This window comes from Nasonia vitripennis, chromosome 1, assembly GCF_009193385.2.
Source record: "Nasonia vitripennis strain AsymCx chromosome 1, Nvit_psr_1.1, whole genome shotgun sequence".
In the NCBI taxonomy this organism is placed as follows: Eukaryota; Metazoa; Arthropoda; class Insecta; order Hymenoptera; family Pteromalidae; genus Nasonia; species Nasonia vitripennis.
This window is the reverse complement of record NC_045757.1, coordinates 6,561,690-6,576,756: the sequence shown is the minus strand read 5'-3', so window position 1 is coordinate 6,576,756 and position 15,067 is coordinate 6,561,690. Positions and strand designations below refer to the sequence as shown.

Sequence of the window (15,067 nt, the reverse complement as noted above, 5' to 3'; positions counted from 1 at the left end):
TCGTATTCGTCCTTTCCCCCCCCCCTGCGATTCACGTTCCTGGGATTTTATAAGCACACTGTCGAAGAGTTGTGTATATATCTATACATATATGTCTGTCTTTCGAGTGCAGCGCATGTTATGCAGTTTGGGTAAGTTCGTTTGGATGATTGCGAAAGGGTTTGTTTTTTTGAGAGAATGACGAACAGACCTTAACTACGTGCATATCTGATATCTCGCACCTGCACGCGGCGGGGGAAATGCATTTCTTTTTTCTGGCACGCTATAGGTACACACTTTTATCTTAGGTACTCCCCCGCGTGTCCGAGTCTGCGCACTTACCGGACGGAATTTTCCACATATCTACCCCTTTCTCTCGTCGAGGGTACGTACACATACGTCCTCATCAGAGGGCAGTTCAACGGACCACTTATGCGACTGACAGTTCGCCGTCCTCGGCGTGATTTTCCAGCTTTTCGCGGAGAATGGCAAGTGAGTGGACACCTGTGCTCGCTGTGTTTTCTTTTGTTGTCCCCGACGAACATAACCCTTTAACTCAGTCTGCGGTCGTTTTGTTTACGCATCTGTGTGTGAGCTAGTTTTCCTTGTTTTTATCCGCATCTCTGGCGACCTGTTAGATTAGATAAACAAGGGCTTGCTCTATCGTGACTCAGTGCTCAAGTATGTAACTCCTTTTGATTTGTTTCAGAATGTGAGACTGTTAGTCAGGATGCTATAACAAGACTTGGAGCCATGGGAGGGCAGAGTTAGCCAAATTGAAGGGCAACTAGGGCATCGAGGGAGAGAGCGCGATGCCCCATGCTCAGCTAGAGGTCACAGCAGCGAGTGCCTCTGCTCCGGACGAGGCCAGCAGCAGCATCTACGACGCACCGCTGACTTCGTTCGCTGGTGTGTACCCCTGTCCCTTTCATCCTTGCTCTGTATCCTCTTACCTGCGCGACAGATTAGAGCTGGATAGCTTGCAGTCCTCTGCACCAAGTGCTACAGCCCTAGCTTGTTTTGTGCATCACTCAAGCTCTGATCCATCATAGGATAGACCATTCGTGTATGGTTGGTCTGTCTCTATACTCTAGTTTTTTTGATTCCTATGCTCTTATTATATGTACACCAAGACCAGAGTCCAGAGCCTAGAACGAATGATTAGTTGAATGCGCACACAGCACCTTGATTTACTTGTTAATATTGGGCTTTGAGAAACTCAATATTTTTTTACTGCCATTTTCTCCATTCCACATTCATCGATCATGAGCCTGCGATCTTTCCCTGGTACGTAAATCTTTTTTCAATCTTTTTGTCTAATTGTAGTTTATGCTTTTTCAATTGACTCCTCCGGAGTTACTCATTGCCATTGATTATCTTCAACATAAGCATTTCAACTGCTCAAAAGAATTCATACAACTAACAGACTCTGATTTTCCAGAAATGTGGTATCAAATTTTTCTATGGGCACTGTTTTCGTCGATTTTCGTCCACACGATCGCTGCCGGTATCTGCTTCGCCACGCTCCGAAAACACAAATACGGAAAGTAAGTGTGCGTCAACCCTTGAAATAAACATCATTATTGAATCTATTCTAAATGCAATGAACCATCTTACAGGTTCTTTCCGTTGCTGATACTAACCATGGGCGTATTGATGCCGCTGACCTCCGGGGTGGTAAGCTCGGCCGCAGTGGCCTTTGTCTACGGGTCGGCAGGCTATCAGATGGCCCCGCAGTACGCCTTGCTCTGGGGCATCGGCCAGACCGTCCTCGCGGCCTGCGTCGGCTTCACCAGGATCCTCGCGACCCTTTAAATAAGAGAAGAAGACGACGAAAAAGATGCGTATGCACAAACTGATTCGGTTGCCTTATAAGCCCTAGTTGACGATATGAGGACGTCTCGTTCGCCGACTGAGCAATATTCTGGAGCACCTGTACATAAGGGAGCTACTTGTTTTCTCTTTCATTCGTCTAGCTGTCTAGAAATATTTTCTTATCGAGCTTTCGCTTTAGTTTTTCACGTATACTCTTTGTAAATTTGTAAAAAAAGGTCGACTATGATTTGTAGGAAAGCTCTTCGATTGTAAGATGTATTATAGTTTTTTCAAATGAGAGTTACGACTCCTTGTAAATACCTGTATTAGGCAAATTCATTTTTTCTATGTATCGATATATTGCTCAGGAGGCAAAATCATGTCATCGCTTAACGCGTATAGTCCGACGTAGGATGAACAGCTGCTTTCCCTATACTTTCGTCACGTGAAGCGGCGTAAGAAAATGCGTTTATCGACGCAAAACAAACGCAGCAAATAGAAAATAAGCGATTGAAAAAAAATGAAATGATTGTAGAAGAACGTCACGGCATTTCTCTTAGGGCGACTAGATTCTTCTCTGTAAATACGATTGCGCGCGTGAAAACGCAGTCAACCAGCAGATATATTCCACATTCCTGTCAGCCAAATCGATGACGAGAAAAAAGTAGGCACAAATCGCGCAAACAACCGATTGCGTATAAGTTACGTTAAGAGTTTCATTGTCGTCGTAAGATTGTATCTCGCATTTCTTTAAATGAAAAATTCCGTCGAGACAAAAGTGAATGTAGTTTTCGATGGGATTTTTCGTCGCGCCCTTCTAAGCACTTACGCGATCAGATGACATACCAAAGACTCGCTGCAAAAGAAAGACGAACGTTTATCATTTCAATGGCAATGATAAACACTCGTAGATTACCTGTATCACTATGCTTCGTTATTTCGCCTCTTTCGTGTACCATATAGCTTTAAATATTTAATCTTCCTAAAGATTCATGTCTATACTTCAATTGTTTTTACAAGTACAATTGTACATATAAATTTCTTTGTTCATGAAAATAAGAAACGTTATCAATATTTTTCTAATATCCACTTGCTGTAGACTTGATGTTAATTTGGCCGACGCAAGATGTATAAAGCTGCGCATTAAAGGTTGATCATTATTGTTATCGCGAAATAACATTGATGTGCATAAATTCATTGTATTCGTGTATTTACTTACTGTAGAAAGGAATGTATGTATCTGTAAATATGAGTTGCAAAGTTTCATTGTTGATTAGTCACGCTTTTACTGGGTGAACGAGCCTTCGTAATTAGGAAATCGATAATTTATATACATTTTTTAACAAAGTGTGTAAAATAAATGAAAAAAAGTGTTACACGGCGGTGCTACACATACATTTACACGAGAAAAAAAAACAGAACCATACTTACACGAGAACTTTTGTTGTCGAAACAATGAACAATATTTAAAAATGTAATAAATGAATTTACAGTTTGTACAAATTGTCTGGCTTTATTTTCCTTTCACTAATACCGTTGATGGGCAATAATTATGAGTATTGCATTGATATCTTGACGTGGAAGTGTCAGGAACGATGTAAAATAAAGCTCATGAGAACTTGAGTTTTTAAAATTAATTAACTTACAGTTTATATAAATCGGCTCACTGTATACTTTATTTTCCAAAAAATTTCCAAATATTTTTTGAAAAAATAATTGTTTTGAATCTATTAACAACATTATTCTTAACAAATAAACATTTTATTTTAAGCTAACAGTTTGTCATAGGTCCCAGAATCATTTACATCATAGTCAGTCATACTATTCTCCAATATCCACCAATTGTCCAAGAAGCCAACATCGACTATTCTCTGATAAAAAGTAACGTATCTGGGCTTGAGGTAAGGACACACAGTCTTGTAAAGTGCACAACCTTTGTCATAGTTATCTAACCATACAAAAGATATGACTCCTAAGTTTAAGCGACGGATGATTCCTTCATTGTAACATTGCTCGAGCCATTTGGTATAGAAGACACTTACTGGGTTTCTTATTGGTTCTCCAACTAGTCCTATCTTCAAACTACTGCTAATTAATTGTTCCCGAAAAGATACTTCATCGGGATTATGCTTTGCACAGTAATAAGATCCTCCTGCGACTATAAAACACATTAAATGAAGATGTAGAAAAATTTCTTTACAATAATTTAATTTCATAAAAGTACATACTTGTTGCATAGATTGAGGCCTTAATAGGACGTTCCCTGCATTCTTTGACAATGTCTAGAGCTACTTCTTTGTAATCGGTGTAAAGGTTTTTCCAATAGTTAACTGAAAACAGAAGTATAACACGGTGACTAAATTTAATAAAGTGAACTATAACCTAAAAATTATCGAAATAACACAGCCATCAAAATAGTAATTATGAATGAATGACAAGTTGATTTGAGAATTAGCAAGAATAAAGCGACTTTTTAATAAACAAACGACAGCAAATTATTAATTATACATACTCCAGTTTTCAACGAAAGTTCCTTTGAAACGTTCAGCTGTTACGAACATTCTTCTAATTTTAACATCCCCATTGTTGATTCGGCAAATATTACGGCCAAAATGATTGGAAAACATGTTTCTAAAATAGTTATCAAACTGTCACATACCTCACTATATTTTTTTCACACATATACAACACTGTTTAACTACAAAAACATTCTAGCAGAATAGCAGAATACACCAGTATAGCTTAGTCAGGGGCTCAGCGCCTGCTTTCAGCTATAAGTAAGTAGTGCTTTCTTGCTATTCTTCTTAGGCCTTTGCTCATGTCTCTCAGGTCAGGCCAGGGCCACATAAGCACGTTCGTCCGCGTTCGACTGCGTACAAATTCTGGTAACTTTTGGATAGTGCCAACAACGGAAATGTCTAATACCTATGACATATACGTACATATCTAACCTTATTAAGATTGTATAGAGACAATTTTACTATTGGCACTATCCGAAAGTTACTAAAATTTGTACGCGGTCGAGCGCCGACGAACGCGCTTATGTGGCCCTGGCCTCACAGCTGCCGCGGATGTTAGGCAACTGCAGACGCTGCAGGCCGTATTTATTAGTCCGAAAATCCGAGAAAAATTCCCTCTCACTTTTCCGTACTTATTCAACGATTTTTATCATAGGGAAGGTTTTTAAAAAATACAAGGAATAGAATTCTTTTTTATAAACGCACACATATATATTCTGTCATAAAAAAAATAGTTTACAGTAGAAAATTTCAAGATAATGATTTTTTCATATTGTCGCATTGATTTTTCGCTCATCCTATACAGATACTAGTGGCAAAGAAAGTATCCTTGTCGCTATGCAAAATAAACCTTCACATAATAAAAATAACTAAAACTGCTGTTACGGATAAAATAAAAACTTAATTATATTGCAATAGTTTTCACACTGAACAAAAAATATATTATCTAAGGGAACAGACATGATTTTTAAAACCTTTTTAAAATAAAGTTAAGAATAAATCTTACACAGAAGTACAAGAGCTACGATTTTTACGGCAATATGTTTTAAGTAATATTGTTGTTTTAAAAATTCAGTTTGCTAATATAATACGTTTAAACGATTGGCAGCTCACGTGATCAATATGGCGGCGCGAAGGTTGAATATTTATATATAGATGTATAAACGTATGTAAATTTTAATACATAAAATTACCTTATTGTTTTCTCCGAAATCATAATAGAGTTGAGAGATAATGCTGCAAAATCAAAATAGATTCATGATGACTGAATTTATGCACTCAAATGCCCGTACGTTAGGTTAGGTCTTTATCCTTTAAGCCGACATATTGGAGAGCTGCCGTTTTAAAAACTACTCAAACATATGAATTTTTAATTAATCATATTAGGGCCTAGAGGCACTAAATCAGCAAAAATTTCATGCATAACGTATTCTTATGCTATTTTCTACTGTATATAAGTATTTCTATGTATATAGCAAAACCATGTCTGTTCCCTATTGCGGCAGCATGCCGATTTACGTATGCTCTTCTAAATTCAAAGCATCGATGAGTTAAAGTAAAATAAGCTTAAGATTTGTAATATAAAAGATATCTCATTGGCCTAAAATCAATCACAAAGTCAAAGATGTCAAGCTCTGTCGTTTCCATCCGAGAGATCCATCGGTTATTTTTTGCGCAGGCATACCTTCAGCATTCCAGGATTCGCCTCCTTGAAACTAAAAAACAAAACGTAATCATTGTAGACCTGAGCCACAGCTAATATTAAAATATAAAAAAGAAAATAATAAAATGTTCCTTACTTAATAGACTTTTGATTAAGCTTGTTAGAGACGGCCGGTTTAAGCCTGCTATGTCCGTTAATGCTTCGCGCGCCTCTACCCGTGATGATAAAGATACTTTTACGCGCTCCTTTAGACATGTTTTCCAGCTGATGCTCGAGAAAGATGTCGAGGGCACGCAAGGCCTCGTCGACTCGCAAGTGGTGAAGATCCAGAATATCCTCGTTCTCATGAGCGTAGGCTTGTGCGGCCAAGAATGCTGATGCCGCCGTTGCGTTAGCTCGATCAATACTCTTCATATGTAATTTGGCCTAAAATCATTAACGTAAGAATTGTCCTACTGTTCTATTTCTGTAGATATTAGGCAAAGTAGGTGAAAAAAACTCACAACGTCGGCATAATAAGCAGCCACTTCGGGGTTCTTTCGCTGATAAGCTTCGCTAGCCTTTTGATAATTCGAATTCCTGAGCGCGATTTGGCGCCTCGCCTCTTCGCGCGACTTATGTCCAATCTGTATTACTTCGTCATAAGTAATACAGTCTTCTTCATCCACCTCTTCCAAAGCACCACCACAAGCCTCGTCAAGACCTTCTTGGATTTCCTTTAAATAAAAATAAAAAGAATGAATTAACAATCTATAAACGAGATAAAATGATAACCAATTGTCAATTGATAAGTACTAATTGATTATGTCTTGAGGTCTGGTATCTGCTCTCTTTTTGCAGCTCGTCCATAAGCGTCTTACGCTTCTTTAACACATCAGCCATGGTGATAGTTGACTTGCCCGAGCAGTTTTCTTTTATCACACGTACAGTCTCGTCAAAATCACGTCCGTGTGCCTCGTAAATATCGTGCAGCATTTCACTCTCGTAGAACGGAAACATGTCCTGCAGCGTACGCTCCGTAACGCGCGAGGTCATATCCTCCAGAGACTCCTTCTTGGACTTTTGCTTCTGAAAATTAAATATTGTTTAGTTGAGCTTGAAATTTTGCGATTTATTCATAGTAATAAGCGAGATGGGTTACTGATGTAGTAAATGAAGATGTCTTTTTTATACCTTGTGCTGGCGATATTTAGGACTTACGCGATCGTTGCTGAACGTCGCCAAAGCCATCTCCATGTCCATGATCTCCTTGAGGTTCGGATTTTCTGGTTCAGGCATTGCTCCTATTTCTTCTAGCTCTAAAGACCTGGCGTACTCAGCATCTGTGAAATTGAAATTCATAAAACAACTCGTCAATTTTGCTACCTATCATATTCCGATAAATTTCTAAAAGTAACTTAACCAACCTCTGGCAATCATAGCATCGAGCTGTTTGTGCATGAAACTCAATTGACTTTCCATGCTTTCGACCCAGAGCGCATGCAGCTCCTGGGCCATTGATTTACGTATCTGAATGACAGGAAAGAGACCATCGTACGGCCGAAAGTTGTCATTACCGGTACCACCGCTACCAAATTTCTCCTCGAGTACACGTATAAAATCATATCCAAGCTTCAGCTCAATCGTCTCTTCTTGCTCATCTTCCATCCTGTACTCCTCTTCCTCCTCTTCGTTATCGACCTCCTCCTCTATCGCTGGATGGTCCAATCTTGACGGCTTCCGTTGCGGACTCTCTTTCACTACCTCCTCCTGCTTGACCGCCGTCTTCTTCGCGGCCTTTGATTTCCGCTTCTTCCGACTCTTGACCTTCAAAGTATGCGGTTTATAACTCTCCTCACTTAATACGAATTTATCTTCGAATTGACGTTTCAGGGCCAACTGCGCGTCCGACGAGGTTCGCGACGAGGCGCTTTTTTCTTTTTTAATGATTTGTTGCTTCTGGGGCGAGGATGACAATGACGACGACGAGGAGGACTCCGACGTTCTTGCCGGTACTGTAACAGGCACTCTGGTGGTATTTGCTGCAAATACAAATGATCGATCAGTACCGAGAAAAGTCTTATCGCAAAGCTTATCGGCGCTGCGGAAACTGCATCGGCGATAAACCCATTAGCCATTGTTCTGTGCGATGGCGTAGTTTGTAAATGAACAATAACAACTTCCAGATATCGCAAAAATAGTACTTTAATATCAAATTATCAAAAGCGAAAAATATTTACTTCGAGGTTCGATAGAAAGTCCAGCAGCCTCGGCCTCAGCCTCGGCGATATGCTGTTCGACGGCTGCGCTGACGGTCGCTTCATCGTGCTGTAAACTATCCAAGTAATCCAAAGCCCAGTTGAAGTCACGCTGGCAGTTCTCGTAGACGTCGAGGACAAAGGCACGAGGTAGCTGAGGATAGCGCTCGACCAGCTCCTCGCCTCGATCGTTGCTGCTACCTTCCTCTGCTGGTTGGATCTCAAGCTCAAAGAAACGCTCGCCAAAGAGTAATACGCTCGTATTAGTAGTCATCGTACCCTTGTGCAGCAGGAGTTTACGGTGCGATGGACTCTCTGTTGGATTGTATTTAATTATCAATATTTTTCTAAATATTGAACGAAACTTTGTTAAATTTGGACACTGTGTCAATTGTCACAAAAACTGAGAACTCAGTCGACCGTCCTTGTCTGCATCCAAACTGAGACTGTTCCCATCTGAAGTTCTAGACAGCTCATTATCTCGAGACGCCACCCTTCTTATTGTTTTTAGGCAATGCATTATTGCACCCATACCCACATCAGCGCCCGGCTCGTACGGTTTACGACAATTTTGAGTGCGCATCTTATTTAATGCTTATTATTCATAATTAGGGACGCTGCGTCTGTGGGATCCCCCCCCCCCTCCTCCCCCCATTTTCATAGGTAATTTCTGCAGTTGCTTCAATGTACATTTTTTATTTTTGAAAAATTTTTATGTAGTATGTATTTTACCGTCAGGTGAGTGTCTACCAGGCTCGTTGATGCTTCTGTTGAAAGCTTTCAAAACTTTGTAGTCATCGGTACCGCCTACATAAGCGACGTTGAAGTCGTACGAATCTGTGAACGTCTCTTTGTCGCATGTTTCAACTTTGTTTGTACTGTCAGCCTCTGGTTTTACCGTCGAGTCAGCAACATCGTTCAACGGAAACGGAGCCTCTTGCCAGGTGATCAAATCCACGTTGTCAAAAAGAACGTGGCTGCTACTGTTGTCGGGCTTTGGTGTCAAGGCATTGCTGCCGCTTGTGTCCTGTGAAAGAAAAAATTCAAACGTAAAATATGGTGCGTCAATTACGAAAGTTTTTGCGAGTTAAAGTGGACTTGTGCTGGAAATCAGTTTTTTCTTAGACTTCTAACATTACTTGGAGAATCTGATGTTTCGAATAGACGCTCTGAATTACCTGCATTTTCCCTGTGAAAACGTTCTTGCCGCCGAACACTCTATCTATCGGCTCTTTCAATACTTTGCTATCCTCCTCTTCGAATTTTGCAATTACTTGCAAATTCTAAAATGGTATAGTATGTTCAATTAAAAAAAAAATAAGAAAATCGCTTATAGCAGTATGCGCTTTAATTCAAACGTAAACTTAAATACATTTGCGATAACGAAATTGTCAGCGTAACCGAAGACTAAAAGAAAAGGTCTATCTAAGCAAACTAAAGATGTAAATACTGGCAGCTGTGTCAACAAGTGTAAAAAAAAAATTTTCTGTAGATCAATGCATTGCATCATCTGCGATAATCATAATATGAACTTTGAAAGTATGAAAAACAAAAAAGAATATGAAATTCTCAAAAGTGTTTGGCAAATCCTCCCCTGTCAGTTACCTTGATCTGCTCGGTGAAATTCTTCTCTGACACAAAATTGCCGTCATTTTCGTCATTTCCTCTCATTTGCGTAACTAAATCGTCGCACTGCTCGACAAGTTGAAAATCAGAGCTGGCCTCGAGCAGTTCCTCGACGACGCGTTCAGCTGGTTTCGACGGTAGACTGTCCGGCGCCTCGAAGAACTCGTCACTCTCCCCTGAGAGCTCGAGTACTGACTCGATTCCCGATAACATCAAACCTTCCTGAACCTCGCATTTTAAATTATTTTCATCACTATTGCTACTAGAGCCTAATAACTTTGAAGACAGAGTATTAGCAGTGGCGTCATGGGTTACCGAGGAGAGCTTTGAAGATGTGTCTATAATGGACGAGTTTCTAAGCTTGGCTGTCAGGTTGTCTGTCGAGCTTGACTTGTCCTTGTCATCATTCTCTTGCTTATGCAGATTGTCCTTCTCGTTGCTCAAGAAGGAGTTCTTGATGAAGCTCAGTATAGAACCCAGACCACCGGTGGAAGATGGTTTCTCTTCGGTTACTTCCGAAGGTGTAACTACCACTGCAGCCTCCGGATTATTGCATATGTCGAATTGCGACATGTCGACTCGCTCAAGACTACCCATGCTGCTACTACTACTGTCGCTAGGAGATAATGGCTTCTTTAACTTATCCTCTGTCTTTGGTTCATTGGAAGGTTCGGTATTCAGCGTTTGGAGAACTTGCTTATCGTCAACTTTTGTGACTTCCTTTGTGTCTACCTACAGTCGAATAAATTAATAATCGTTAGTTCAATTTACAATGATAATTGCGAATAAAACTATTATTTCTTTCTGTACTTACGTCAAGCGCTTCCTCGTCCAGTTTGCTGTGAATCTGCATGCCGTTCAGTAGTAGAGTAAAGTCCCAGCATTGGGACAGTCCGTTATCCGTCGAAAGTACTTCTTCCATTTTGCTTGAACTAACCTTCTGCTCGGTACCGATGGGGTCGAACGTAATCAAATTCTCTTCATCTTTCTTGACATCAACGATAGCTTTTTCTGTTTGATTACTACTATTACTGCTGCTGATACCAGCGTTGGAGACTCGTCGCTCAGAGCCGATTGCCCCAAGTTTGGGTAGGTCGAGAAGGCTCTCCTCCTTGTAAGAGCTACCTTCTGTCCAATTCTCGCTGTTGGGCTGTTTAACGCCGGAGTCGTCGGTGATTATATCGATACCCGTCGAATTACTTCTCGGGGGCATTGCTACTGTCTCTAAGTTCGAGTACTCCTTGGCTATTAAACTCAGAGCATCACAAACCTTATTAACAAAAATCCCGAATCAATAATGTTTATATCGCAATGATTCCCAATGACTTAATTAACCGCAAAATATGCAAACCTGTGACATGTCTTCAACCGAGGTCTTGGGCGTACGTGGCTGTCGCCGCGGTGTCGCAGCTACCTGCTGCTGTTGTTGTGGCTCCAGCTGTGGAAGAGCTGGTAACTTCCGTAGTTGAGGAGGCTGGTTAGCGGTCTTATAGGTGAGCTTGAACATCCTGAGAAGCCTCTCACCGCTGAGGCCTGGCTCGTAGCGCTCAAGCATCGCGCGAATTTTTGGCTTAGGAACGTGGTGTTTGTTGCGTCGTTCCAACTCATTTGCATTTCGAAACCACGGTGTGTTTGGCTCTAAGGTCTCCACTATGTAGCCGTTTTCCACCTGAAAAAATAAAGTCACGAATAAAAAAATAAAAACTAATAAATAATTTTATGAAAAGAGTCGAGTGTACCTACCCCCATATTTATGTAGTGCTGCATCTCCCAGGCCTGCGTATTAGTATTATCGACGATAATGGGACTCCAGCCCTGCCTCGCAGCATTAAGTACGCGATTCTGATTGTAAGCATGCGCGTCTTGAAGCTTCGAAGCATCGAACACATACACGCCCCTATTAGTAATGGCAAAATAGTCATCGGCGCTAAAAATGAAGTTGGAATAATCACTTCCTTGGCCGCATGTCCTGGTCACGATATCTCGAGCAAGATACGACTTGCCGCTTCCAGGGCAGCCCCGCATCAGAACCAGTACCTTATAGCCCTTGAGAATATACGACTCGATGCGAGCTTGAGCCGCTGGACTGTTATTGTCGTTGTTATTATTATTATTATTACTATTTCTAGCTGGACTACGTGATGGCGAGGCAGTGTTGATGTAATTGACCTTGGTCAAAGTGTTCCTGGGTGGACACTGGACAGATGGTGTCTCTAGGAACTGGCAGACGTTAACAGAGCGCTGAACAGGTTCTAGAGTGCCAATACGGTAATCGCTCGACTCCTCCTCAATAACGACGTCCGCATCGTCGTCCGAGTTGTTTTCCATGCCCTTGGGCCGGTACTCCACTTTAAGACCGCAGAGAGAGGCAGTTTCGACTTTCGGTTCAGTTGCAGGTTTGATGTCGACTTGATGTTCCGACGAGGCCGAATCGAAGATCGGTTGGGCTTCCTCAGTCATGGCATAAGGATCAATAGCCCAAAGGTCGTAGGCTTGTAGATTATCGTTATTGCTGGATTCGGGACTCGCGGTCGAGGTGAGTGATAACAGGGTTTCAATCGATGGTTGCACTAAAAAATACGGTTCGTTTTTAGTTTGATAGAAATTAGCTTTGAGAATCAAGTCAATTGGCTATTTAAATACTCACGTTTCCAATTACACGTTTGAGCAACAGACGCTATGATGTCGGACTCGAAGGCCGTGCCGAACATCTCCATTAATGTATTGATTAGCTTTGTCTGGTTTTCTCTATTCTTTTTGTTGTAACCGTTATTTCTCTGGGGCAGTGGACTCCACATGTTATTGGACGCCATTATTGAAGATCAGCAATTATCTTTACGCTTCGCGCGATATATTTCTTTTCTGAAATTGAAGGAAAGAAATTAGCTAAACTTTTTAAATAATATATTATTATATGGACTGCAGTTGTACAGAATTAATAATACAATTTTGGTGGTCTACCATTATGTATCTTTCATACTGTTATCTGTTCCAAGTAAAGATTGTATGTGTATCAAATAAATATACAGTAATTCTATGCAGGTATTATCTAACTAAACCTCAACTGAAAAGAAGAGTTACATTCGCTTGAATGACTAATCATACAAATTGATAAAGGCTTATCAGCATTGATAGACATTTAACTTGGGGATAAAAAATTGTATCACTTGGAAGATAATTTTTTAGGCTTGGTGTCAGCAGATAATAATCCATAAACAAATGCCACAATACGAAAATGCTTTAATGTACTTTTATGATGTATTTAATAGGTACAGACATGGTTTTGCTATATACATATAAATACTTATATATAGTAGGAAATAGCATAAGAATACGTTATGTATCAATTTTTTGCTGATTTAGTACCTCCAGGCCCTAATATTATTAATGAAAAGTTCATATGTTTGAGTAGTTTTTAAAACGGCAGCTCTCCAATATGGCGACTCAAAGGATAAAGACCTAACCTAACGTAGGGGCATTGGAGTACATGAATTACAGTCATCATGAACCTATTTTGATGTGTGTGTGTGTGTATATATATAACTTGTCAAATATAAATACGCTTCAGTGGGCACTTTCAAAAGACATCCTATAGTACAAAACAAAAATAGATCTTTCCTTAGAAGGTCACACAGCTTTAAAAAAAGTTAAAACCTATATATACTTCTTTGCACCCACAACAACTTTGAAATTTAATTAGCTGCATTCCATTGTAAAGGATATTTTATCAAACACAGATAAGATGTATATAAGCCAGAAATATCTTGCAAAACCTGTTCCAAAAAATTTTCAAAACTAGTTTTGCTCACACAACAGATTGTGTGAAGAAACTCTAAAAATCAACCACTTCTTGCTAAGCATTAAACAAATTTGAAATATAAGTAAATTTGTTTGGCGATTACGCGATTGGCAAAAGTATATATTGATAACAAAAACTAATCGGGAAAAATGTGGGAAAAAGGATGCGAAACGTGTGCTGGCTCTGGTTTTCCAATGCATCGATTTCCTCGCGAAGATCAATTATTATTCCAGTGGATGGAGGTCACGCAAGTGAAAGGCGTTTCGGCAATCGCACAAGCCATTTTTGATTATAATTAAAAAAGTTAACATTGCATTGTGTTAGAACTAATTTTTCAAGTTTGAACTTGTCTCGCGACATCACGTGGTTTGGTATAAGTTAAAGCGACGACGGTAGCGACCTCTTCAGGGACTTGGATATGCGAATATATATATATATATATATACACCGCGAATTAACTTTATATCCCCAATTAAGTTTACATAATATACCAGTGGGGTATCTGGTAAACAACTTCAATCACTCATAACGTCAAACTCTTCTCGCAATTGGAGATAAGTATCTCTAAAACACTAAACAGGCCAAAAAATGTGGCTCTACTTGACAAAGACAAAGACCCCATTTGTTTACAAACAAAAAATCCTCATCGCTCTAAACGTCCTTCTATAATTAGAAATATAAACTCCGAAACAAGCCCCTGAAAATACCAATAAAAAATTTCCAGAATTTCGAAAAAAAACTCCTGTACGACTACGTACGCAGTTAGAAAACTCACGTTTTCACAACGCACTTCGGTCATGGCCTCCCTCTCTTCGCGTGTCACATGGCATCAGGGCAACAGCAGAGTTTCACTAACGTGGCTTTGGAGGCAAAGTCGGCCGTATCGTGTAGAGTAGATCCGTCTCGCGGGGAAAAAACAATAAACACTACGAGAACAGTATCTTCTCGAAGAGATAGATATATATATATATATATATATATACCTTATGGAAGACTGACAAGCAGAGAAGTGAGAGCTGCTGCGACTGCACTGTTGTTGTTGTTATGGCGTCGGATACGTGCGTTTCTTCAGTGACCAGCTGATGCAGCCATCAGCGATGATACGGATATCGTCCATTCTGAAGTAATTCCTTTTTCTTCTGATAAGAACGGTAGATTGATTGGAGATCGACGTGATTATTGTACGCGGGTGGTTACAATTTTTACGAAATACTCGGAGATAGCGCGGAGCAGTGAATACCCCCGCTCGCTTTGGCTGCGTCCCCAACGCGTGTGACACTGTCTCGTTTTCCGACTTTCCGAGCTTGACGTGTGCCATCGCTCCCATCATAGGAAGCAAGAGTGAGGGAGAGTACCAACTTTGTAGTGCCACACTCCCTTATAAACAGTAACCATAAACCATAAGCCCTCACGAGAGTGTGGCACTACA

General features: G+C 40.3%; 3 protein-coding genes across 13 annotated transcripts; 1 reads left to right on the top strand and 2 right to left on the bottom strand.

Annotated features, from left to right (window-relative positions):
• The first annotated feature begins 28 nt into the window (after positions 1 to 28).
• LOC100119533 (transmembrane protein 170A) lies at positions 29 to 3,297 on the top strand. 6 transcript variants are annotated; one of them, XM_032596146.1, is made up of 6 exons: positions 29 to 131; positions 288 to 471; positions 689 to 888; positions 1,113 to 1,266; positions 1,421 to 1,526; positions 1,599 to 3,297. In XM_032596146.1, exons 4-6 carry the CDS (start codon positions 1,245 to 1,247, stop codon positions 1,792 to 1,794), a joined length of 324 nt encoding a protein of 107 aa, XP_032452037.1. In that variant the 5' UTR covers positions 29 to 131; positions 288 to 471; positions 689 to 888; positions 1,113 to 1,244; the 3' UTR covers positions 1,795 to 3,297. The 6 variants fall into 6 exon arrangements, with proteins under 6 accessions (XP_032452037.1, XP_016845591.1, XP_016845592.1 ...); XM_016990102.3 differs by lacking the exon at positions 1,113 to 1,266; XM_032596145.1 differs by lacking the exon at positions 29 to 131 and having other exon boundaries at positions 193 to 471.
• On the bottom strand, positions 3,296 to 4,634 carry LOC100170101 (uncharacterized). Its single transcript, NM_001129782.2, is given in 3 exon segments — positions 3,296 to 3,952; positions 4,023 to 4,124; positions 4,307 to 4,634. Coding segments are annotated over 3 exon segments (609 nt in total). The 5' UTR covers positions 4,422 to 4,634; the 3' UTR covers positions 3,296 to 3,560.
• A 365-nt stretch (positions 4,635 to 4,999) lies between these two features.
• LOC100119569 (uncharacterized) lies at positions 5,000 to 14,979 on the bottom strand. Of its 6 annotated transcripts, none has more exons than XM_031921649.2 (16): positions 14,622 to 14,963; positions 14,414 to 14,540; positions 12,487 to 12,701; positions 11,583 to 12,409; positions 11,191 to 11,508; positions 10,654 to 11,109; positions 9,819 to 10,571; positions 9,392 to 9,496; positions 8,946 to 9,240; positions 8,196 to 8,528; positions 7,383 to 7,997; positions 7,150 to 7,298; positions 6,772 to 7,044; positions 6,480 to 6,692; positions 6,113 to 6,402; positions 5,000 to 6,028 (listed from the first exon to the last, which is right to left on the bottom strand). In XM_031921649.2, exons 3-16 carry the CDS (start codon positions 12,650 to 12,652, stop codon positions 5,977 to 5,979), a joined length of 4,845 nt encoding a protein of 1,614 aa, XP_031777509.1. In that variant the 5' UTR covers positions 12,653 to 12,701; positions 14,414 to 14,540; positions 14,622 to 14,963; the 3' UTR covers positions 5,000 to 5,976. The 6 variants fall into 6 exon arrangements, with proteins under 6 accessions (XP_031777509.1, XP_031777510.1, XP_031777511.1 ...); XM_031921650.2 differs by lacking the exon at positions 14,414 to 14,540 and having other exon boundaries at positions 9,819 to 10,067; positions 10,155 to 10,571; positions 14,622 to 14,918; XM_031921651.2 differs by lacking the exon at positions 14,414 to 14,540 and having other exon boundaries at positions 9,819 to 10,061; positions 10,155 to 10,571; positions 14,622 to 14,918.
• Positions 14,980 to 15,067: the final 88 nt, after the last annotated feature.

Coding starts and splice junctions, on each gene's coding strand:
- LOC100119533 (XM_016990102.3), top strand. CDS start 792: ATGCCCCATGCTCAGCTAGAGGTCACAGCAGCGAGTGCCTCTGCTCCG. Junction 889..1,420: donor ACCGCTGACTTCGTTCGCTG/GTGTGTACCCCT, acceptor CTGATTTTCCAG/AAATGTGGTATCAAATTTTT. Junction 1,527..1,598: donor CGAAAACACAAATACGGAAA/GTAAGTGTGCGT, acceptor ACCATCTTACAG/GTTCTTTCCGTTGCTGATAC.
- LOC100119569 (XM_031921648.2), bottom strand. CDS start 12,652: ATGGCGTCCAATAACATGTGGAGTCCACTGCCCCAGAGAAATAACGGT. Junction 12,410..12,486: donor TCAAACGTGTAATTGGAAAC/GTGAGTATTTAA, acceptor CGTATTTTTTAG/TGCAACCATCGATTGAAACC. Junction 10,572..10,653: donor TGGACGAGGAAGCGCTTGAC/GTAAGTACAGAA, acceptor ATTCGACTGTAG/GTAGACACAAAGGAAGTCAC.